Source organism: Mesoplodon bidens (genome assembly GCF_964165515.1).
Source record: "Mesoplodon bidens genome assembly, chromosome: 3".
NCBI lineage: Eukaryota > Metazoa > Chordata > Mammalia > Artiodactyla > Ziphiidae > Mesoplodon > Mesoplodon bidens.
In genome coordinates this window covers 112,260,454-112,287,045 of record NC_138178.1, presented here as the reverse complement: position 1 = coordinate 112,287,045, position 26,592 = coordinate 112,260,454, and the positions used below count along the sequence as shown (strand labels likewise).

At 33.4% G+C, this 26,592-nt stretch overlaps 1 protein-coding gene across 3 annotated transcripts in view; it reads right to left on the bottom strand.

The window, feature by feature from the left end:
* Positions 1–1,862: 1,862 nt before the first annotated feature.
* ARHGAP5 (Rho GTPase activating protein 5) overlaps positions 1,863–26,592 on the bottom strand; it is a 71,253-nt gene continuing 46,523 nt past the window's right edge. For all 3 annotated transcript variants that reach the window (XM_081229061.1, XM_081229060.1, XM_081229062.1), the window contains exons 4-7: positions 14,425–14,502; positions 11,534–11,665; positions 9,633–9,738; positions 1,863–4,536 (exon numbers count right to left, since the gene is read on the bottom strand). In XM_081229061.1, coding sequence (XP_081085187.1) covers positions 4,209–4,536; positions 9,633–9,738; positions 11,534–11,665; positions 14,425–14,502 — 644 coding nt within the window. In that variant the 3' untranslated portion in view covers positions 1,863–4,208. The remainder of the gene's footprint in view (positions 4,537–9,632; positions 9,739–11,533; positions 11,666–14,424; positions 14,503–26,592) is intronic.

The following is a 26,592-nucleotide window of genomic DNA, read 5'->3' as shown; positions in this document are numbered from 1 at the left end:
GGTGGGCTTCCCTGGTGGCGCAGTGGTTCAGAGTCCACCTGACGATGCAGGGGACGCGGGTTCGTGCCCCGGTCTGGGAAGATCCCACATGCCGTGGAGCGGCTAGGCCCGTGAGCCATGGCCGCTGAGCCTGTGCTCCGCAACGGGAGAGGCCACAACAGTGAGAGGCCTGCGTACCACACACACACAAAAAAAGATCATGGTACTTGGATCACATCTAACGACTGGATATTGGATATGAGATGTCATTAATGCTTGTACAGTCTTCTCAACTACACACAGATCCTACCATAAGAAATCAATTTTGAAGAGTAGTTCCTTCCCTTATTAAACCTTAGAAAATTTTATTTTCAGACATTTGATAAATTGAAAACGCTAAGAACTTTAACAGTTCAGACACAATAAAAAATTTTAAGTGTCCCATAAAGTTCTGAAACAAATCAGAAATTGTTCAGCCTAAGAATTAAGGTACTTAATTAAAAGGATTAAACTCAAGATAAACAAATACAATGATTCAGGTCAAACCGACCTCACCAGATCCATAGAGTCTGACAACATATACCTATAGAAGTTTGACTTAATATTCATAAACCATGAAGAAAATAAAAATATTATGTTGTTCAATGTTAGCACCTCTGTTATAAACTAGAATAGGCTTCAAAATATTTCCAGTGGCTCAAAATATGTCTAGCCACAGCTCAGAATTCCAGGTAACATTTGAGTCTTAGAAATCTGTGCAATCCTGTTTTCCTAAACATTTTAAAATTAATTTTCATCTGTATGTATACATCCAGAATAAATTTTAGATCTCCTCTCATGGTACAGTAAAAGCTCAATAAAACACTTCCCTAATAAAATTTTCCTAATTTTAAAAACATTTTCCTATTTTATGAAAAAATATTAGTTGATTTTTACTAATAAAATGGTAAAATTAGAGGCAACTATAACTTAAAATTACACAGCTTCTTAATGTTTTATTCACAGCATTCTTCATACAGAAGAAGCTTCACTGATATTTAATTTACTGCAGCATCCTGTTGGTGAAGCACAAAATTACGTTAATTATAAACGAAGAAACAAAGCACTTTTGACTTTTTAAAATTATATATATATATTTATATCCAGTTGACAAATAGCATCACAATTATTACTGTATAAAAAACTAAAAATCACATGGAAGCTAAGGCCTAAGTTCTTATTCCAATTGTTCCTTTTTGTTCCTATCTAAGAGATATTAGAAATTAAATTGCAGTACCTCAAAAAGAAAAGTCTACATTATTTACATACAGTATGGAAAATAAAAGCTGCTTTTTGGCTAAGTTAGATTGCTGCTACCTACATTATTTACATTGTAAATGTTGGGAAAAATAAGCACTACTAACAAATACCATTTCAAATGAAAATATATTGTGCCTGGAATTTTGTTCTAAAATTAATTGTATATCCTAATAAGTGTCTGTTGAATAGAATTTGACTTCCCATAAATCTACTGAAAATTTGAGAATTCCACTATGCTTCTTTATACTGCTAATCTAGATACTGTTAAGTACAATACTGTAATAACTACAAGCACTGAAGCTTAAATGAAACGATGGCAACATGTGTGTAGATGGAATTTTATTTAAAACTGTAAAATATAATGAATGCCTTAATGTTTACGCATAATTACGAGACTACCTAATATTCTTTTCATCCTTTAAGAAGTTTCATATATGATAGTTCCCTAAACAGTGAAACCTTCCAGTAACTTACCAGAAAAAAGTTTAATCATATTATTTTGTTTTTAGCATTATTTTTCTAATATTTAAAAACATATCTAAACCCTTGGCAAAAACAAACGCAATCAATTCAGTGTAACAGACTGAGCTTTAAACCGTATTTTAATTTTCAATTAACTGTAACCTATCTGTTAAGTGAACCAAAAGTAGAATTTTAAATGACCCACTATGAAGCTTTTCAAATCAATTATAGAATGCATAGAAAAGTGGAGATAAATTTTTGGGAAGGTGTAAGGTAGTAAATGTGGAAAATGGTAAATGCTAGTTTCAATAACAAAAGTTGTACTAAATGCACATGAAAGTTAAATTAACACAGTATAAAAGAGAATAGCTTAAATAAACTGGGATTCACATATTACAATAGCAAAGTTATGACCAAATGAACTGAAGACATGAACAGTTCTGAAAATTCTCTTTTCAGCCTACTTCCAAAAGAAATAGTCAGGCTTTTTTCCTGTACATAGTTTTGAGCTTTGTCTATACCATATATAGTAGAAAAATAAATTCTTTAGCAACCTAGAAACAGTTTATAAAACTCTTAAAGTTTAATTTTCTTTGCCAGACATGCCGATGTTAAACTGACAGCTATAAATTAAAGCTATATAGACAGTAGGTATAAGTAATATAGAACAAGTTAAGAATACTACATTTACCAGATTTTTCTTTTTAAAAATTACTGTACTTTCTTAATTCCTGTGTGCTTTGCAATAGGAATAATAGGGACTTTGTTTTCTTAGAAAAGATAATAACATGTAAGAGTATAACACAAATAAGATAATTTATAATATACATGTACTTCAACAGCAGCCTGGTTCATGTCAACATCTTGATTCTGAAGTTAAAATTAGAAGTACAATACCTAGGACATAACAGGTGGGAAAGACAATATTTATTTTAGGAAAAAATGGAGCAAATCAAACTCTTAGGAGCCTCAAATCTCAAAATCATCTATTTACTACAGTACACATAAGACAACCTTAAAATTGCAGTATGAAGATTACAATGTGGACCAAATAATTTTTTCTTTACTACACAAAATATAACCTAGCAACAAAAAAAACATTTTTTCCCTTTCTGGGAAAAAACCCGGCATGGTTTGATAATGAACAAATTTTGAATAAAGCCTAACAAAATTTACCTATGCCACTTATTCTGAAAATTTTATCTATAATTTCGTGTTCTGGTTGTAACTTCACTAACGAAATGTTTAACCTCCAAAGCAGCAGTCATTTACAGCAAATCTGGTACCAACATCAAAGGAAAAAATTGGTTTAAAAAATGGTGCAAAAGCCACTTTGGATTTTAGTACAACATATCACAGAAAAGAATATGAATACAAGTATGCAACTTTATATATACATACTCCAAAGAGGCTGTCAGTACCCAAAGTATTCTTATTGCTATATTAGCAATGGATTTTTGGATATGTTTTTAAGGGCCACATAAAAATAGATTCAAGGGACAGATTAAATTGAAGTCCTAGATTAAAATGTTTGGTTTAAAGAATTTTCTACAACAAATTTCATGTTTATGTACGAAAAGTTATATAACCTTATATGAAAATGTCATGAAGTATTTTCTACACTATACTAAATGTATTTCCCAAGAGGGAAAAAATTAAAATATCTAAAATATATTAGATTAAGATTACAAGACCATAATAGATCTTTTGAACATGCATCTGTTTACAGAATTAACAGTATACAAGATGTTTGTTTCATCATGGACTATAAAGAAATGAGTTGGTGACAACTATCCTTTGCACAACATTATCAACTCACTTTAGCCACAAGCATGTCCTTGGTATGTGTGTACAAGAAATATATCCGTTTACCCCCATCAAATCATCCACAGGTTTACTTAGAAAATGAAGGTGCAGAAATATGTTAAGTGTATTTTTCTTTCTTTCAAACAACATCCCAAGCATGGCATAAGTAGCCTGAAATTATAAAATACTTAACTGGGCTTTTAGTTATCTATATAGACTGATAAAAGTAAATTAAGTTGCTCAAATTAGCACATCAAATAACAAAACCAGCCATAAAGCAGGCTGGAAAGCATTAAATGTTTCATATACGTGACTTTTTAAATCATTTAATTTCTATAGAAAAATTTTATTCACAATATAATGTGACAGAAAATGCCACAGGAATGATATACTGATTGCAATAAGGTTGCATGCAACAGCAGCTTTGTATTTTATAGCTATTTTTGTTTATAAAAATTAAACCTCTCCAGTCATGCTTATCACATGGTCTTAGATTTGTAATGTAAATGAATAAGGAATACCATATAGTTCAAAGAGAAAATGTCTCATTATTTTGAATGTGAATTATCTGTAAGAAACATGAAGTATACTACTGAACCCTGAAACATGCATGCCTAGATTTGCTTTTGTCCAATTTCAGGCAGTCTGCAATCACTTCCTGCTTATATAATACCAAGAGGATCCGTCTGTAACTGTGGTTGTATCAGCTGAGGTTGCAATGGCGGTGGTAACTGAAGCGGTACCATTGGTTCCACCAACTGTCCTGGGTTTGAAAGTGGTGGGGTAGCCACAGTGTTCGCAGTTTCCACAATTTCTCCATTGTAGAAGAAAAACTGACACTGTTGAATGAATGTTTCAACAACAGATTGATGGATCTTGGTGGTAGACAGAAACTCTCGATTTTCAAAATCAGGTCTCATCAAAGTTGGCCAAAAACAGATGGATAAGTTGTCTGCTGTCATTAGGTTGACTTTATTATGCTGACTGACCCTGAAATTATGATAGGAAAAAAACAATTAGAAACCAGTCAAAACTCATCGCAATTAAAGAATCTGAGAGCTGGATATTATTTCAGATGATTTGGTTTTACCTTTTTAAAAAATTTTAACTTCAAATTTAAAACATTTTCCTGCTTGTGCATTCCATGTTCAACTATATTCTAATAACAGAAAAAAGCAGTAAAATCCATTCCTTATGAGAACCAAAGATGGTTTTTACTTTGGAAAAATTATCATATCCTCCAACCGGGAGACTTTTCAACTTTCGAAAAACTCAAGTTTCTAGTATTCCAAAAAACAATCTTTTTAATCATTAACTACCTTGTATATCGTTACAAATTTAATTTCAATGACAACAGTTCACAGAGCACATTCTACCTTAAAATTCTTTTAATCTGACAATAAATAATTTACAAATGACCATATGTTAACTATTTTGCATCCAGTCTTTTAAATATGAGCAAGCACTACTACCATTGTCTGTAATAAGCAAGAAACATAAGAAGCAAATCTTGAATTTTAACTCAAAATTATTAAATTGGGAGGAAATTTTAGGTATTTTATCCAATCCTCTCATTCACACATGAAGAAACAGCCCAATATGCAAGGTAACAGGAAAATTTTTTATTTGAATTTGTATATCAAAAAATTTTAAATCTAAACCAAATGACCCACATCCCCAAACACAGGAGTTGCTCATCTGAGGTAAAATAAGTGCTCTAAAAACATGTGTTCTGTGGTAAAAGTTATTACTATTTGTTAAGAGACTAAATTAGAATATTTGGAAAAAAATCAACCTCTGTTACAATATAGTGTATAGAGGGGCCCAGTCAGGGGTGTCTATGTGGTAGTCAAGTATAGGTTCTGAAAATACCTATAGATTTGAAAGACATGAATATGGGCATCAAGTCTAATTGTTGGTCAAAAAGTACAAAGGAAAGGTAGTAAATCAGTTAGATGAGGGTGGTCAGGGTCCTTGAAGAGGTAATGTTTGGGTTGAGCCAAGGGTGATGGGTGTTAGTAAAACAGTAGGAAGAAAGAGTAATTTAGTCAAAACAGTGGTTCTCAAATACTACAAAGCTATAGTAATCAAAACAGCGTGGTACTGGCACAAAATCAGACATATGGATCACTGGAACACAACAGACAGCCCAGAAACAAACCCACACACCTATGCTCAATTAATCTTTGACAAAGGAGGCAAGAATATACAATGGAGAAAAGACAGTCTCTTCAGCAAATGATGTTGGAAAAGTTGGACAGCAGTATGTAAATCAATGAAGTTAGAACACTCTCTCACATTGTATACAAAAATGAATTCGAAATGGCTTAAAAATTTAAATATAAGACATGACACCATAAAACTCCTAACGAACATAGGCAAAACATTCTCTGACATAAATCATAGCAATGTTTTCTCAGGTCAGTCTCCCAAGGCAACAGAAATAAAAGCAAAAATAAACAACTGGGACCAAATCAAACTTATAAGTTTTTGCACAGCAAAGGAAACCATAAACAAAATGAAAAGACAACCTACGGAGAAAAAATATTTGCAAATGATGTGACTGACAAGGGGTTAATTTCCGAATACACAAACAGCTCAGTATCAAAAAACAAACAAACAACCTAATCAAAAAATGGGCAGAAGACCTAAACAGACATTTCTCCAAAGAAGACATATAGATGGCCAACAGGCACACAAAAAGATGTTCAACATCACTAATTATTAGAGAAATGAAAATCAAAACTATAACGAGATACCACCACAGACTGCTCAGAATGGCCACCATCAAAAAGTCTACAAATAATAAATGCTGCAGAGGCTGTGGAGAAAAGGGAACCCTCCTACACTGTTTTTGGGAATGTAAATTGGTGCAGCCACTATGGAGAACAGTATGGAGGTTTCTTAAAAAACTAAAAATAGAGTTGCTATATGATCCAGCAATCCCACTCCTGGGCATATATCCAGAAAAGACGAAAGCTCTAATTTGAAATGATATATGCACCCCAATGTTCATGGCAGCACTACTTACAATAGCTAAGACATGGAAAATATGGTATATATATATATATATATACACACACACACACACACACACACACACACACACACACACAATGGTATATTGCTCAGCCACAAAAAAGAATGAAATAATGCCATCTGCAGCTATATGGATGGACCTAGAGATTATCATATTAAGCAAAGTAAAGCAGAAAGAGAAAGATAAATACCATATGATATCACTTATATGTGGAATCTAAAAAAAAAAAAAGATACAAATGAACTTATTTACAAAACAGAAACAGATTCACAGACACAGAAAACAAACCTATGGTTACCAAAAGGGAAAGGGCGGGTGAGGGATAAATGAGGAGTTTGGGATTAACAGATACACACTACTATATATAAAATAAACAATATTGTATAGCACAGGAACTATATTCAATAGCTTTTAATAACCTATAATGGAAAAGAATCTAAAAAAAGAATATATATAACTGAATCACTTTGCTGTACACCTGAAAACTAACATGACATTGTAAATCAACCATACTTCGATAAAAAACAAACGAACAAACACCACCCCCTCCCGCCAACCCAGTGATTCTCAGTGTGTATCAGAACCTCCTGGAGGGCCTGTTAAAACACAGATTGATAATTATGTCTGGGGTGGGGCCTGATAATTTGCATTCCTAACAAGTTCCCAGGTGATGCTGCTGCTGCTGGTTTGAGGACTGTATTTTGAGAAAGACTGAGACAGTCATGTTAAGATGTGATAAGGGACCAGGCACAAATTGATACTTTCGGTTAAGTCCTATTAGTTTAATACAGTGGCACTTGGTGTTACACGGTGGAAAAGGAAAGGAGATTTAACAGAGTAAGTTAGAACTAGGCCACTTAATGATAAACAATTTAGATTTTTTTTCCTTTAGGATATAAGTGATCTTTACACAAAGAGCTTTTAGAAAGATCATTCTGGCATCAGGATTAAGGGAGAATCAAGAAGAAAAATAGGCAAAGAGAGAGCTCAATGATAAACTAGAGTTTCCTAAATGAGAAATGATCAAATTTAAACTAAAGCAGTGGCAGAGGAATGAAAAGGAAAAATAATCAGGAAAAAAAACTAATTTGACACAGTAACTCACTGAATATGGAAGGTGAGAGAAAATACATCCTAAGAACAGCTCCATGGATTAATTTTTGCAATCTGTCAATCACCCAATATATATTTATCATTTATTTCCTATACTGGAATGTAAAGTTCCATGAAATGTGATTATTTTATTTACTGCTATGTCTGTATAGCGTTTACAAGACTACCTGGCACAAAGAGTACATCCATTATAATCAATAGTTGAGTGTTTGTTCTAAAATTTAAGTCTGATGATACTATTTCTCTGTTCTACTCTCTAGTGGCTCCCCATACCACTCAGAGTAACAATCATGCAATGCTTTTTTCTTTGACAAAGTCTTGCTCCCCACCCCACCCCCCATAAATGTCAGCTGAACTCAACAGTGCACTTAGTGATAGACATGAAAGCAACCTCCTTGTCAGTAAAATATTTTGAGGACTAAAGCTAATCAGTAGGCTACACTCTGAGTAGTACTGCCTTATCCTTCACTCTGCTCACACCACACAGGCCTCTTTGCTGTTCCTCAACACACCAAATATGCCTGTGTCATTAACTGTTGTATCACTGGAGTCAAACACAGTTAAGTGTCTTAATATAACATTGATGGTGGGCTAGCACTGTGATTCTTTGCATATGCTCTTCCCTTTGTCTCTTTTCCCTATTGTTTTTAATAAAGTCCAATTTTTGTTTCAGCACTTTAATCAGGCAATACAATAATATGTTTATATACCATCCCTACATTCCATATTGGGTAAGGTCTCCTGTAGTACCCTGTACCCATCTGTTAAATCATGAACCACGTTGCATGGTAATTTTCAAAAGAGGAAATTCCACTAATTATACTGCAATACTATGTATGTTGGTATTTTCTCACAGAGGGAGACTCCAGGGAAGAATGACTAGAAGTGCTAATATAATTTTATGCTACATTGATAACAACAAAAAAACTTTAAACACTGCTGAATACTCTCTTTTAAGAGGTACAGATTGAAATGTACTTGTTTTGGACACTGACATTGTTAGTTAAAAAAACCAAACCTCAGTTCGTTAAAATGTTAGTAGAAAATACTGTGAAGAGTAGATTTTTGAAAAAAGTAGTACAAATACTAATAATTCTATTCAGTCTCAATAACAACTTTGTGAGCTGTTATTCTTCTTATTCTTATAGTGGAGAAAAATCAAGACTTAGGCAGGGTGAAGTATTTGTCCAAAGCCACAGAACTAAAAATGTTTCAAAACCAAGCCTATTTAACTCCACAGTCTTGAGCTTTACGCTATTATACAATATTAATATTGCCTTTCATTTAAGAAATGGTATTGGGAAGAGTATCTTTATAGAAAAAAGTATAAACTTGAAGCTTAACATATTTAAGGCTTTTGATATGGGATTAATGTCCTGCATTTCAGTAACAGTCAAGGTGGATAGTAATATGAATTCAAGTTTCTAATACAATTTCACTATGAAGAATATCCAAACAAAACAAGCAAGATACACAAAAGAGACACAGTACAGAAGAAGAGGCAATTAAACCACTTAATAAAACTTGGATTCTAGTCATAAGATGTGTCACTTGAGCATATGATTTCTCTCTTTAAACCTCAATCTTTCCAACTTCAAATAGGTTGATCTGGTTAATTATCTAAGTGTCATTTCATAACTAAAATTCTAAGATTCTATAGAAGAGAATTGTTAAAGAATAGCAGTGACAAAAAAAAAGTACTCACCACACTTACTATTTATATAATAATGTTAGATACTAAAAGGGTCATATACCTTTCTTTAAACAAGTTGATGAAAAATCTATTTTAAAAATACAGAAAAAATAATTTAGAGAACCAAAATTGAACTGTATGTTTAAATTAGTCTCTCTCTATTTTATGATTACCCAATTTATAGTTACGTGTTTGAAATCCGTAGTGCATTTTATTTGCAAAAACGAAAAATAAAAATACCTGTTTAGATGTGTTATTACGTATCTGAATACATCATAGTTAACAGGATGAAATTTCTTAACAATTTCTTTCAGTGCATGAAGACGTTCTGTTTTATCCAGGATTTCTGTAAAATTAAAGTAGCGAGGAATTTGTGTGAAACACAAACATTAAAAAATATTGATAAAGCTTCCTGTTATGCTTATTGTGTGAGACAATCAAGAATGTATATAAAGCATATCAGGAGAGGGAAAGAAAAACAAAGAAAATGTTGTAAAGAACCTGCTAATAAACGGACTACCATCTATTTACAATAGCCTTTTCCCAAGTAAAGCTAATAACTGAAGATCAAAGTAACCTGGGGGTGGTAAAATAGGAAATGGTATATTAGTAATTTCTTTAAGCAACTTATATAACTAGATACTGATTTAGAATTAACTAATTACTTAAAAATCTGTTAGGCTCTTAATAGTCATGCTACAGAGAGTATTTTAAGCTTTGTGGGTGAAAACTACTCAACTCTGCAGTTGTACAAAAGTGGCCACAGACAATATGTAACAAGAGTGGCTGTGATCCAATAGAACTTTAAAAATCTGAATTCATATAATTTTAATATTTCATAAAATTTTCTTTTAATATTTTTCCAACCATTTAAAAATGTAAAAAAACATTATTAGCTTGCAAGCCTTCTGAAAACTGATGGCACGCTAAATTTGGCCCACAGGCCAGTTTGACAACACCTGATTTAAAGCATTATACTTATTTATAATCCACTTAGCTTATAAAACATTGTTCTTCACAAGTAGCACAAGCAGTACAAGCATTTAGCTCAGTTACTTTCCAAATTTACACAAATTATGAAACAGGATAACTGAAATGTGGCTCTGCTGTAAATGGGAGAGGAGAGAGCGCCTTACTGCTGCTCTTCCTCATTCATTTCATTCTTCTAAAATAACAATGGATTCCTCTGGAGGAGGCCAGTCTGCCAACCAACTCATGGTAGTACACCAAGTACTAACAAATTTCTCATTTGCCACATATTACTTCTAAATCAGCCCTCAATATTTCCTAAGTAGGAAAGTTCTGAGGCTATTGATCATGGCCAAAAAGTAAGAAAATCTAAGCTATCAATTGGACTATTTTCCCAGTTTTCATAAGAGAGAATGTATAAGGCAACTGTATCTTGTGACAATATACTGAAGTGGATTTCGATGAAAAGAAAATTAACTGAGAACTTTAACAATCAGTATTATAAGTAGTCTCACGCTACAGAGCTTGAAGACTTGTAATCAAAAGGAAATATTAAAGAGAAATATTTAGAAACTACATTAAATTTAGCCATTGAGAACACAATGTGGATTAAGCACTAGGTTACCTAATACTCAAATAGACCTTTGGTCTCATTTTCCAGATAACAAATGAGTATTTGCTTCATAGAAACATCTGGATGAATGATGATGCCAAGCAGGAATCAATACTGAATGAGTACCCATTTTCCTGTCTTACTTTTCCAAAAACTGAATTAAGACATGAGGCCTAAGTTAATTTCTTTGACTTAAAAAAAATTTATTTACACATGTGTACAGACCATACAGAGGTTAGTATGTTACTAAAGTACATTACAGACACATTCATTTGAAGTCTTAATTTCTTTTTCTTACAATGCCTTTGAGTTTGAATTAAAAACACAAATCTCCAACTTCTAATATAATGATCTAACTTCTAGGAGCACCTAGTCATCTGGGAGCCTAGCTAAAACTATTTATTTAAAGGGAAAGAGCTTTAATAAACAGTTCTAGAAGCTGAATTTTTATTAGCTACATATTCTAGTGCATGACTGATTTTAACACAAAGCAATCAATGTACAAACCCCACTATCATCATCCCTCTCAAAAAAAAAAAAAAAGGAGGCTTTTACTTACTTGCTGCTTCCAATAGCTCTGGATGAAGAGAATATGGAATTAAAGGATCTGGTAGATCTGCAAAGAAAGCTTTAAGAGCTCCAGCTACAGCATTTACTGTTACTTCCATTGATACTAGACTGATATTATGATCTATAAGACAAAAATAAAAATTAAAATTAAAAACTATAATAAATTTAAATTTATTACAGGAGAAGTAAGCTAAATGGGTACTTGTAGATCCAAAGACATTTAAGTCTTCTCATGGACCACCTTTCTTCACAGGCTGATTCATCCCTCCCCCATTGTTTTAATATAAGTTTGCCTGACAAACTATAGAAAAGGAAAGAGAAAACCAAGTAAGGAGCATTTTCTGTGACAATAAAAAATGCTATTAGGCTTGTCAGTATATGAGCAACACTACTGACATCTCTCTTCTTTTGAAACATTTTGTTCACATAAGCTATTTAAAAGAGGCCATAAGGAAGCAGAAAGACAAAAGATAGGAATCATGCATATATATTCAAGTTTTGATGGATGATGGATGTTCACTAAGCTTACTGTGGTAATCATTTCATGATATATGTAAGTCAAATCATTAAGTTGTACACCTTATACAGTACTGTATGTCCATTATACCTCAATAAAACTGGAAGAAAAAACAAAATCACTATACCTCATGGAGTATGCTTAACTGGACATAAAAGGGGTAAAAGGCGAACACAATTTTATTGTTTCAAAATACATTATCATTCTCACATCGCAGGACTACTTTTGTGTGTTTTTTCTACAATATTATACTGCAAGCCAATATATATTGTAATCTGTAGTGTAAATCCACTAGTTCCCTGGTGGGGAACTTATAACTTATACCTTAAAAATTTTAATATAAAATACTTTAAACACTTATCAGTGAAGTTCTGACTTAAAAAATAAGAATGTAACATATTAAAGGTATATCATAAGGTTAATTTGCTATTAAAAAAGTCACATTTTCCTTATTATAAATACAATGAATATTTATGATAAATAAAAAAATTACTCCCATAACCAAGAGATAATCACTGTTTATACTTTAGCATGTTTCCTTTCAGCCCTTTTCTGCTCATTAAAAAAAATATATATAGATAGATTTTATATTGAATTTAATTTTTAAGGCATTATCCAAGGTTAATAAAAATTTCACAAGCAACTTTTAAAAACTTTTTTGGGGGGCAGGTAACATTTCATTGTAATTTCAAACTTGCAGAAAATTTGCAAGAATAATAAAAATACAAAGAACTCACATATATCCTTAACCAAGAATCATCAATCCTTACATTTTGCCCTACATAAACAATTCTAATGGCTATAAAACATGCTCCCAGATATAAAACTTTAAATAATATTCTATTACTGAACATTTAGATTTATTTCATTTAAAAATATTATAAAGATGTTATGATAACAACTTTTATGTACTAAAGCTTAGGTCCTTAGGCAGGCTATATTCCTTGTAATAACAGCTACCCAGTGAAAATTTAACACGGTGCCTGGCACAGAAGACTCGTCATATGCATTATCTCATTATTCCTCAGTTACTCTTATCACTCCCATTCTAGATATGAAAAAGCTGAGATTTAGAAAGGTTAACCTCCCTAGGCCACAAAGACAGTAAGTGGCAGAACCAGAAAACAAAACCAGAAACTCTAATTCAAGAGGCCCTGGTACTGACAACTACTCTTCCTTCATTACCTGAAGTGAAACTGTACCAATTTGCTAAAGTCTAAACAGTTCTTCTAACAATTTTTTTTTTAATGAAATACCATGCAATAGTCTTTCAAAGCAAGGCACACACACAAACACCCCACCACCACTCAACTTTACCATTTACCACTCAACATTTTACCATTTCAACACATATAATCTTCATTATTTTATACGGCTATCTAGTATTCTACTTGTAAACAGGATTGGTCCCCCTACCTTTAAAACAAAATACAAACAATGCTGCAATAAATATCTTGGTATGCTTACACAAAGACTTTTGTAACATATGTATTTACAAATGGAATTTCTCCAGCAAAGCTACCTGAAGAACCCATAACCAACAGCATACAACATACCTGCCTGCCTACACCCTACCAACAATCGTTACCACTCACATAATAAAATAAATACAACCTTTTTTGTTTTAATTTTTATTTCTTTATAACTGACAGAGGCTGAGCATATTTTCATATATTTGTTGGTTGCTTTCTTCTGATATGAATTGCTTAATCTAGCAAAGAAATTCCACATCCACACCAAGTTTACAGTTTGTCCCCTGATTCTGTTTGCTTTATACACTATTTCATACAGAAGTTTTACATTTTTAGGCAGTCTAGTTTATCATCTTTTCCATGCTTTCTAGGTTTCATGTCAAGTTTAGGCCTCTCCCTACTCCAAGATTATAAATATATTCACTCGTTTTTCTCCCTAGAACTTAGTTTTCATTTTTTGCATTTAAACCTTTGATCTCATACAGATTTCCTTTAATATGAGTAGGAAATTCAGCTTTTTAAAAATTCCTAATGGTTAGTTAGTTGGCCCAGTATCATGAAGGAAAAAAAAACCTTTTAAATCGCAACTTTAAATAGGTGCAATCTGTGATATACAAAGATAATGATGCATCATAACTCAATTTATTGCTTCTCTAATTCTGGTAATGGATTTATAGCTCTCCCATTTGTTGACTGTGGTATCTGTTCCATTAAATACTTCCAATACTACTTCAAAACTTTCTTCCCTAAACATCCATATTCTTAGGAGGTTTTCATATGAAATTTCAATGAGGGAAATAGTAAAACAATGATTTTATTTTATCTTCTATAATTATCTTCTTACCTTGATCAAATATCTATCTATCTATATATATCTATATATCTTCTTACCTTGATCAAACTGCTTTTGAATATTGTCTTGATCAGTTTTGTTCCCACTAACACGGTACAGTCCTTCAGTACATAATCCTAAAAGAATAAAGAAATAAATAGACTTTTACACATGAATATATGGCTACAACAAAGAATATACTTAACCTTATGTACATTTTAGCGACTTAGAAAATATGGTGGTAAAATATTTTTAAGAATAAAATATTCTTGAGCATTTCATTTAAAGTAAGTTCTTAATGGACTACTTTAATTTTAAACCATTTAGGCTACCCAGTTCCATGTAAAATAAGATACATTTCTTCCTAGTCCACTAAATACAGCTAAAATTCCTGAGTGCAATATATTAAAAAACTCAAAAGACTCTGAAAGGTGGAGAGAAAGTGAATTTGAATAGCAACCACAGAATTTGAAGAACAACAAGACAGTGAGTTCCCTGGGTTTTCCTTTTGCTTCTTACATATCTTAGTCCAGGCAACAGAGAAGCCTGCAACCCAGAAATACCAATGAGCCCAGGCAAAAAATAAAAATGAAAACAAAACACCACTCAGAAAACCATCAAGAAAAGCCAGTTCTCTCTAGTGAAAGGATTGGGAAAGGTGCAGACTAAGAAGCAAAAGCATTTTTTACTGTTACTGCCGTACTCCAGCCAAACACCATGGAATCCACTCCTCCTCATCCACATCAGTGGAACCAAGTAGGGAGACTAGAATTCTACCTCTGCCAGCAGTAACAAAGGTGCCCCTTCCCCTCTCTAGAGTGTCAGCAAGGATTGAATGGCAAGTCTGAACTTCTACTACCACCTTGAGGTAAGAGGTACCCTCCCCCTCTTCACCAGGGTAGTCAACAGAGGCTGGTAGAGATCAAGTGGGGAGGGGAGTCCAATCTTCCAGCCCCACTTTGTAGTAATGTGGCAGCTGCACCTCCCCTGCTGGTGCAGTGTCAGAGGAGGCCTGCTAAAATAGATTTAAATAAGATCCAATGTTTCACAGCATACTATCCAAAATGTCTAGAATACAATAATAATAAAACTAAAATCATTCATCATTCCAAGAACCAAGAAAGTCTCAACCTGAATGAGAAAAAACAATTAACAGACACCAATACAAAGATATCAGTTGTGGAATTATCTGACAAGGATTTTAAAGCATCATAAAACACTTCAGTGAACAATTAAAAACACACTTGAAACAAACTTCCCAAGAGAAAGTTTTAGCAAAGAAACAGAAATATAAGGAGGGACTAACTGGAAATTTTAGAACTAGAAATACAGTAACAGAAACAACAAATTCACTGAATGGGATCAATAATAGAAAAGTGATGACAGAGTAATGATAATGAATAAGTGAACTTGAAGACAAATCAGTAGAAATTACCCAATCTAAAGAACATAAAGAAATTAGACTAAAAAAAAAAAATGATGAGCCTCAGGGATTTGTGGGACAATAACAAAAGATCTAATTTTGTGTCATCAGCCGAAAACCTATCTCTATGTTCAATGGGAAGTTTCTGAAAGCACTTCTGGGAGAGACTCAATTTGATAAGGCACTGTTATTGTTCTGATCCCAAGGAGAAAAAAAGAATCAACAGAAACGCAGAATTTGTCAAATTTATTCCTGGACAAATGTCAAGGCGCTTGTATGGGACAGTATGTTAATTCTAATTTTTTATATTCAGAAATTCATGATCATAAAGGTAGCAAAAATCCACTGACAAAAGTGTCAAAGTTATTAAATCCAAAGTTTTAACTTCAGTGAAGCATGGCAGACACCACCAAATAACCAAAATTATTATCATCTACAGTGGGACAAAATAACATCCTATCCCAACAGATATGAGGCACTTAGAAGGATACAACATTACTTTGGTGGTATTTCTAAAAAAATGCATAATTTGAATCTAATAATGAGGAAACAGCAACCTCAAATTGAAGGAGAAAGAAAAAGTTCATTTGTACAGTAAAATGCCAACCAATAAACATACAAAAAATGAGAGACTAAAAAAAAATCATCAACGGAAGCTAAAACTAGTGGCTGAAAGTCTGATAGTCTCAAAGTCAAGAAAAACAAAAGAAGCTGAGCAACTCTCCCCAACTAAAGGTGTTAAAAAAGACATGATTACTAAAAGCAGTGCACCTAGATTAGATCCTGAAGTGTCTGCCTAATAAAGAATTTAAAATGTCCAAAATGTCAATAATGCTGAGGTTGAGAAACCCTGACATAGTGATAAGCATTTATTTGCTAAATGAAAATTATAAGGTGCTTAATCATCCATGATAAAAATCTTGCCTTCCATTCACTAATAACTGAGTGACTTCAAAAAAAAAAAAAAAAAAAAAAAAGAAGCCAACTCAATTATCTAGATGTGAATTATCCAAGTTTAACTTTGACTTATATCACCCAAAGTATCTATCCTGGGCCTCCAAGTAATATAGGTATTAAAAATCTATCCCAATATTCCAAAACTAAATTTAAAATATGTTTGAACCAAGTATCATCACCCTTTTTTCTTTCATTAGAAAGGTAACTAATCCTTACACTACACAGAACTCTTGATATCTGAAGTTCTAAAATGGTCTAAGTTCTCTTTGAGTTGCTAATAGATACAAAACAAGAGTTTCACTGAAGTCATAAAACAGATTACAAATGGTAAAGGAGAAGTAAGGTGTGTAGATAATCCACAAATTAGATTAATATGTCCATGGGAAGTGACATCAGCAAAAGAGATAGAGAAAGGAATTTTGGGGCTTGGTTCCCCCATAAAAGCAACTAATGAGCAGCCAAAAAGTATCAGAATCAACTTCTGCAGAACCTCTGGAATCTAGTAAAAAAATTACAACCACCATTAGAAGGCTTGCTGAAGAAAGAAGCTTTAAGCTGCCGACCTACCATTCCCGTTGCCACTCTAGACTGGCAACGACCATAAGGAAGGCAGCCTGCACTCTGGGTTTAGGTTTCAAGTGCCAGAGGGAGCAACACAGATCTTATTCTCAAAGAACTGTAGTTGCATATTTTGACCTGTCTGGTGGTTACCAGAAGAAAGAGCACAAGGGCTTGCCTATGTTTCACTATGTTAAAATATTCAAAACCTCTTATTTTCAACAAAAAAATTAAGAGGCATGGAAAGAAGCAAAACAGTATGGCCCATTGTAGAAAAAAAAGAAATTAATAGAAACTGTCCATGAGGAAACCCAGGCACTGCACTTACTAGACAAAGACTTTAAATCAATCTTTAAAGGTGCACAAAGAGCTACAGGAAACCATGAACAAAGAACTAAAGAAAACCAAGAGAATGATGACTTAACAAATGAAGACTATCAATAAATACAGAGAAATTATTAGAAGAACTAAGAGAAAATCTGGAGCTGAAAAGTATAATAACTAAAATGAAAAATAAACTATAGAGGCTTAACAGATTTTAGCAGGCAGAAGAAACAATGAACTTAAAGACTGGTTAATTGAGATCATCCAGTCTAGGGAGCAGAAAGAGGAAAGAATGAAGAAAAATGAACAGAAACTTCTGGGACTCCATCAAGCATACCAACACTAGCATAAAAACTTTCCCAGAGGGGAAAAGGAGAAAGAAGAGTATCTGAAAAAATAATGGCTGAAAACTTCCAAATATGAAAAAGAAACCTACAAATCTATACATGAAGTTCAATGAACTGAAAACAGGATAAACTCAAAGAGAGCTACATAGAACAAAGGAAATAATAAAAAGTAAAATGGATATAAACAAAATAAAAAGTAGAAAACAAAAATAAAAAGGTAGAAAAACAGAATCAACAAAGATGTTTGCTTTCATTACTTCTAATAAACACTGTTCTGGAGTTCTAGCTAGATTAGGCAAGAAAAAGAAATAAAAGGAATCCAAAGCATAAAAGAATTAAGTAAAATTAGTCCTAATTGCTGATGACAATACTTACTAAATATAAGAGTTGACACCATAAAACTCTTAGAAAAAAACACAGGAGTACATTTTCAGGTCAGCGGGTTTGGCAATGGATTCTTAGATACAGCACCAACACATGAGAAACAAAATAAAAATAAATTGGATTTCAACAATATTTAAAACTTTTGGGCATCAAAGGACATTATCAAGAAAGACAATCTATAAGATGGGAGAAAATATTTGCAAATCATTTATCTAATAAGGGTCTAGTACCCAAAGAAACTCAAAGCTTTCCCACTATGATCAGGTACAAGGCTAGGATGTCCCCTCTCACCATACCTTTCAACATCTGGTTGAAAGTACTGGAAGTTCTTGTACTTGTTAAAGCAATAAAAAGAAATCAAAGGTATACAAATTAGGAAAGAAGACATAAAACTATCATTTTTCACAGATGACATGATTGTCTATGTAGAAAATCTATCTGCCAAAAAAATCCTTGAACTAGTAAGTGATTATAGCAAGGTTGCAGGATACAAAAATCAACTTCTTCCCTTATATACCAAGGAATAAATGGACCTTGAAATTAAAAACACAATTCCACTTATATTAGCATGTCCCAAAATGAAACTTTTCTAACAAATATGTACAAGATCTATATAAGAAAAACTACAAAACTGATGAATGAAATCAAAGAACTAAATACAACTGACCCTTGAACAATGCAGTAGTTCATCCATGTATAACTTATAGTTGGCCCTCTGTATCCACTGTTGCTCCATATCCACGGATTCAACCAACCATGGATTGTGTAGTACTATAGTATTTACTTTAGAAAAAGATCCAGGTATAAGTGGACCCATGCAGTTCAAACCCACGTTGTTCAAGGGTCAACTAACTGTAAATGGAGAGATATAACATGTTCATGGATAGGAAGACAAAATAGTCAGGTCGTCAGTTCTTCCCAACCTGATCTACAGATTCAATGCAACCCCAATCAAATTCCCAGGAAATAATTCTATGGTTATCAACAAACTGATTCTAGAGTTTATATAGAGAGGATAAGACTTAAAGCCAAGACAATATTTAAAGAGAACAAAGTTGGAGGATTGATGTTACATGACTTTAAGATTTACTATAAAGCTACAGTAACCAAGACAATATGGTATTGAGGAAAAAAGAGGCAAATATTCAATAGATCAATGGAAAAGAGTAGAGAGCCCAGAAATAAACACCCATTAATAGTCAACTAATCTTTGACACAGGAGCAAAGGCAGTAAGAACAGAGCAGAAACAGTCTCTTCAACAAATGGTGCTAGAAAAATAGGACATTCATATGCAAAAGAATGAACCTAGACACAGACCTTCACCCCTGACAAAATGAACTCAAACTGGGGACTTCCCTGGTGGTCTAGTGGTTAAGAATCTGCCTTCCAATGCAGGAGACGCAGGTTTGATCCCTGGTTGGGGAACTAAGATCCCACACACCGTGGGGCAACTAAGCCCACACACCTCAACTACTGAGCCCGTGCACTCTGGAGCCTGCATGCTGTAACTACTGAGCCTGTGTACCACAACTAGAGAGAAGCCTGCACGCCGCAACGAAGAGCGAGCATGCGCACCACAACGAAAAGATCCTGCATGCTGCAACTAAGACTCGACGCAGCCTAATAAATTATATATATATGTATAAAATGAACTCAAAATGGATCACAAACTTAAATGTAAAATGGAGAACTATAAAATTCCTAGAAGACAACATAGTAAAAAACCTAGACGACCTTGGCTATGATGATGCCTTTTTAGATAAAGACACAATCTGTGAAAAAAATATTGATAAGCTGGACTTTGTTAAAATTAAAAACTTCTGCTCTGTGAAAGACAACATCAAGAGAATTAGAAGACTAGTCACAAACTGGGAGTAAATATTTACAAAACACACATCTGATAAAGGACTGTTATCCAAAATATACCAAGAACTCTTAAAACTCAGTAATAAGAAAACAACTCCATTGTAAAATGGGGCAAAAACAGATACCTTATCAAAGAAGATCTACAGATGGCAAATAAACATATAAAAAGATGCTCCACATCACACGTGACTAGGGAATTGCAAGTTAAAACAACAATGAGATACCACTATTAGAATGGCCAAAATCCAGAACACTGACAACACCAATTGCTGACAAGGATGTGGAGAACAGGAACTCTCATTCAATGCTGGTGGGAAAGCAAAATGGTACAGACACTTTGGAAGACAGCTTGGTAGTTTCTTAACAAAACTAAATGTACTCTCCACACTTCTACCGCCAGGGGCCTGGGTTCGATCCTACAAGCTGTGCAGTGTGGACAAAAAAAAAAAACAAAAAAAAAAACCCTAAACTAAATGTACTCTTACCATACCATCCAGCAATCATCCTGTTATTTTACCCAAAGGAAGTAGAAACATATCTACATAAGAATCTGCACACAAATGTTTACAACATTTATTTTATAGCTATAGCTATGTTTATAGCATAACTGCCCAAACTTGGAAGCATACAGGCTGTTCTTCAGGAGGTGAATGGATAATTAAACTGTGGTATATCCAGGCAATGGAATATTTCTCAATGCCAAAAAAGAAATGAGTTATTAAACCATGAAAAGACATGGAGGAAACTTAAATGCGTATTACTAAATGAAAGAAGCCAATCTGAAAAGCGTACATACTGTATGATTACAACTATATGACATTGTGGAAAAGGTAAAACTATGAAAACACTAAAAAGATCAATGGTTGCCAGGAGTGGGGGAGGTGGGGAGAGATGAATAGGCAGAGCACAGAAGATTTTTAGGGCAATGAAAATACTCTGTATGCTATTATAATGATGGATATGTCATTATACATATGTCCAAACCAACAGAATGTACAACATCAAGAGTGAACACTAATGTACACTATGAACTTTGGGTGATTATCATGTGTCAATGCAGGTTCATCCTTAGCAAAAAACGTACTATTCTGGTGAGTGATGTTGGTAATTGGGGGTGAGGAGGGTTTCATGTGTGGGGGGATAGGGGGTATATGGGAAATCTCTAAACCTCCCTCTTGATTTTGTTATAAACCTAAAACTTCTTTTAATAAAAAGATATAGACATATATAGATAGATCAAAGCTTATAAGGATGAAGTAACATCAATGGAGCGAGAGTCTTTTAGCAATGATAAGTGACACTTCAGGGACAAGAATGCTACAGAAATAAGAAGGCTAAAGGCAGTATTTTTTTTCCTCAATCAAAAACAGTATTTTTAAATATGGGGGGGAAGTTATATTAAAGAGAGATATATGTATCTCTTTAATATCTAAGTAAAAGCAACAACAGTGTTCCAATCTTTCATTTTGTTACTTTCTTTACATATAATGCTTAAAAATACATAACGTAAACATGACATGCATTGTTTTCATTCCATGTTCAAAATAACGGACAAGAGGCCTTATGTTAATGATAAGGAAACAGACTTAGAAAAGTGAAGTGACTTGCTAAAATCAGAAACTGGGCAAGCCAGGGTCATTAGTGTGTCTCATTCAATATACAAAAGGAAATATTTCTGACATGCTACCTCATTTGTTTTATGCTAGGTGATTTCCTCTCTCTGCATGATTTCTATCACTGGGGTTGGGCATAGCAATTTCATGTCTAGTCATTTTTCCTAGAAAAAAAAATGCGAGCATAGATGTAAACAAAAGGATAACTGCCATTATTGACTGTATCAAGACATATTCAGAAATAAGGAATTACTGAACCATAATTATCAAGATGTTAGATATGAAATATAGGTCATAAAAAATAATTCCAAAGTATCTTATCAAATGGAATGAAGTTTTGCTCATGTATTAAAAATATTACAAAACCATGTTGAATTTTCCCCCTTTGAAAAAGCTATATGTTTAAATGTGTAAACATTTAGAAGAAGAAAAACTTATCTCTTGCTCATGAAATCACAGGTGATTTTTTTCAGTTCTATTCCTTATGGACTCATCTGTACTTTTTTTTCCTGCTGTAATGAAATATATAGTTCCTTTCCTTAAAACAAATCAAAACAAACAAACAAAAAAAACCCTGGCTATCAAAAATCACCTGTAAGCGATAATCGTAGTGGAGCCTGGACTAGAATCCAATTGTGTGACCTCAGACAAATTACTTAATTTCTCTGGGCCTCAGTTTCTTGCTCTGTAAAACAGAGATAGTAAATGCACACCCATGCCACAGAGGTGTGAAAATTAAATGAATAAACTACAGGGAATTCCCTGGCATTCCAGTGGTTAGAGCTCCATGCTTCCACTGCAGGGGACAAGGGTTCAATCCCTGGTTGGGGAACTAAGATCCCATAAGCCACACGGCACGGCTAAATAAACAAATAAATACTTTAAAAAAATTAAATGAATAAACAACACACTTATTTTATAGCATACCGAAAGTTTACTACACAAATAGGAAGCATTCAGTAAAAGCTGAATACATTACTAATTATTTCACCTTGGGGATAAAAAGAATAAGGGCTAGAGTGTTTCTTCAGACTTGCACCACATTCATTTTCCTGCCGGAATTTCACCATTAAAAACACAAAAGAGCTACAGGTATAATCACCTGGTTGTCAATAACAAAAAATGACAATTCCATATGTTTCAATCTAACTTAAAAACAAAGTATTTGACATAGCTTTCTCCTGAGAATAGCCTTTCTTTCCCTGTCATAACCACAGAGCATCTTGCATATTGTGTATCACCTTCATCATCCACTATTATCACAATGTAAAACCTGGGTTTTTAATGATATAACAGCTCAGCACAATACAAATTAGTCAATTGATATAAATGTAAATTATAAAAGTCACATTGTAGCACAAATGCCTCCATTTTCTCATCTTTTGCAAAGGTCATGCATTTTTGTAGGAAAAAATAATAAATGTTAATTCTAGTTTGTTAAATAAAGACTTAAAGAGATATCATTCATGTATAACTACTGGCACAAGGACACACACTTAGGATTATTAAAAATAAGTAGGGTTCATTTTTTAAACATTTATTAAAAAAGGATTTATTCACATGTCCTCCTAGTTTTAGGAGCTGGGGGTCCCTCCTCTCTTAGAGATTATGGTCTAATGGCTGTAGTGTTTAAAAAACAAAACAAAACAAAGCATTGGCTGTAACCCAATGACCAACTACTTCAAAGAAGAAAATGTTCTTGCTAACAGATAAAAATTTATTTCAAAACTGGAAAACACAAAAGGTAACATTAACATACTAAAAAATCTTAAGGAATTTCTGCTAGATATAGGCATACTAAAATTATCTAAAGAAAGGCTTTAAGGTCTAATTTATAATTCCTCTTTGCTAGATCAAGAATAAACAAGTCACACTTGAATCATTAAATTCAGATGCCAATGATACCAACTTTTAGCATTATCTGACACGGATAAGGTTATTAAAAGCCTAGAACTTCAAAAGCAACATAAAAAGTCCTTTAGGAAATAATATGTCTCCTAGTGTGATGCATTAAGAAAGACACAACAGCCCTGTGTAGAATTCCAGCCAAAAATGTTTACCTTAAATCTGACCAGGAATCAGACAAAATTCAGGAACATTCTGCAAAAAAGTGACTTAAAATTTTCAAAGAATGTGTCAGGAAAACATACGTAAGGGTAAGGAACTATTCTAGATTAAAGAAAACTAAAGAAACATAACAAGAAATGCAATGCACGATCCTTGACTGGACCCTAAAGTGAAAGAACAAAAAAGTTGTAAGAGGGCATTATTGGGACAATGAAGGAAATTTTATTATAAATAAAATACTAAATAACAGTATTTTATCAATGTTATATTTCCCGAAGGTGGTATTTATACTGTGGTTAAGTGGAGAAAATGTCCTTGTTCTTAAGAGACACATGCCAAAAAGATTTAAGAGCAAAGTGCCATGATGTCTGTAACTTTCAAATGGTTTGGGGGGAAAAAAAAAAAAGTTGGGGAGAAATGTGGCAACCCAGCTCCCCATCCAAACTGGTATATCTAGATGAAAGGTATATGGATGCTCAATCATACTATTCTTGTAACATTTCTGAAGGTTCAAAAGTTTTCAAAATGTGAAGAAATAAAGAAAATATGGGATAGTTACTTCAGATTTGTGGTCACATATTTAACATGAAATGCATGGTTTTTGTTTTTCTACAGCTATAATCTACTTTCTGGTCCAACCACAGAGTAGACAGGGAGTTAGTTTAACCAAAGTTGAGGTTTGCCAAGAGAATAACATGGTGGGGGTTGAGAAGGTATGCAAAGGAGTGAATATAAAAATGGATTGAGATATATATAGGTAAGACAAGGAAGTACAGAAGACATTAGGTAATGACATTTAGTGAAAAAGTGTCAGAATAATGAAAATTAGTAGCAGTTCTTCAAAAAAGCAAGTGGGAATGCTTTTAAATAAAATAAATAAAATAAAAAGAAAATTATATATTTAAATAAAAAGAAAGTTATACTGACCTTTATTTTAGCAATAAAACAAAGATTTGTTTTACCCATTTCACCTCATTTATTTCATCCATCATTGGTGTGTTGGAACAACATAATTTTTAGACCAATATTTAAAGAAACTTACTGAGACATTCATCCTTCTAACAGAGTCTTAGCAGAAAAAATAACCTCTAAGCTATACAGATAGTTTATTTCTTTATAATTCATTTGTAATAGTGGGGGCATTCCAGATTAACTACATCTACATGCAAGTATAAATTTTAGGATACATAGGTAAAGAAATTATTCCCCTATCTGGAACTTGGTCATCTGCTCACCTAACCTGTCATAACTGAAAAAAATGGAAACAAAAAGGATTATAAATAGCCAAAAAGATGTACAAAGCCCTTGCACTAAAATATATTATTTCCTTTATAGGAGGAATACCTCCTGTTTTTCCACAGATTCTATTTAACCTAACCAAAAACACAACTAACTGTGCCATATGTTTTCCTGACTCACAGCAGATTAGAAGTTGCAAACTGGAAAAGCAAAATAAGATTATAAGCAGCAGGAGGTACACTGACAACAAAGCAGGAAATTGAAAAACTATAAAATCTAGAAAAAAATTTAGAAAGTCTCTAACATAGGAATGCTTCAAAAGATTCTGAAGATAGCACGTTTTTAATACCAGAGAAAACTTTCATTAAAATATCATTCTAAAGGATAAAAGGATAAAGGAAGAAACACTTCCTAGCTCACAGTATGAGGTATTACCCCATACTAAAGCCAGACAGACACCAAATAAAAGAAAACTATGGACCAATATCCTTTATGAATACAGATGCAAAAAACTTTAACAAAACACTAGTAAACTGAATGCAACAGCATTAAAAAGATTACATACCATGAGCAAGTGGGATTTATCACAGGAATGCAAAAGTGGTTCAACATAAGAAAAAAACAATCAATGCAACTCACCACATCAATAGAATGAAAGAAAAAAAACCCCACATGATCATCTCAATTGAGAAAGAAAAACCATTTCACAAAATCCAACACCCTTTTCATGATAAAAAATACTTAACTAGGAATAAAAGGTTTTATGGGTTGACTCTGTCTCCCCAAAAGATATGTTGATGTCACAACCCCCTAAGACCTCAGAAGGGGAACTTATTTGGAAACAGGGTCATCACAGATGTAATCAGCTAAGATAAGATGACATCATACTGGAGTAGGGTGAGTCCTTAATACAATGACTAGTGTCTTTCTTAGAAGACAGAGACACAGGGAGAACCCCAAAGGCTGAGACTGGAGTTAACACTGCTGCAAGCCAAGGAACACCAAGGATTGACAGCCACCACCAGAAGCCAGAAAGAGGCAAGGAAAGATTCTACCCAGAGTCTCAGATGAAGTGTGACCCAGCTGACATCTTGATTTCAGATTTCCAGCCTTTAGACTGTTGGCAAATAAATTTCTGTTGTTTTAAACTACTCAGTCTGTGGGACTTCATTATGGCAACTCCAGGAAACTAACACAGAAGGGAACTTCCACGATGCGATAAAGAGCATTTATGAAAAACTCAGAGCTAACATAATGGTGAAAGAATGAAAGTTTTTCTCTAAAGTAAGGAATACCAGCAATGCCTGCTTTCACCACAGCTTTTCAACATTACACTGGAAGTTCAAGCCAGAGCAAGACAAAGAGATAAAATGCAACCAAATTTCAAAGGAAGAAGTAAAGCTATCCCTATTCACAATGGATATGACCTTATATACAGACAAAATCCC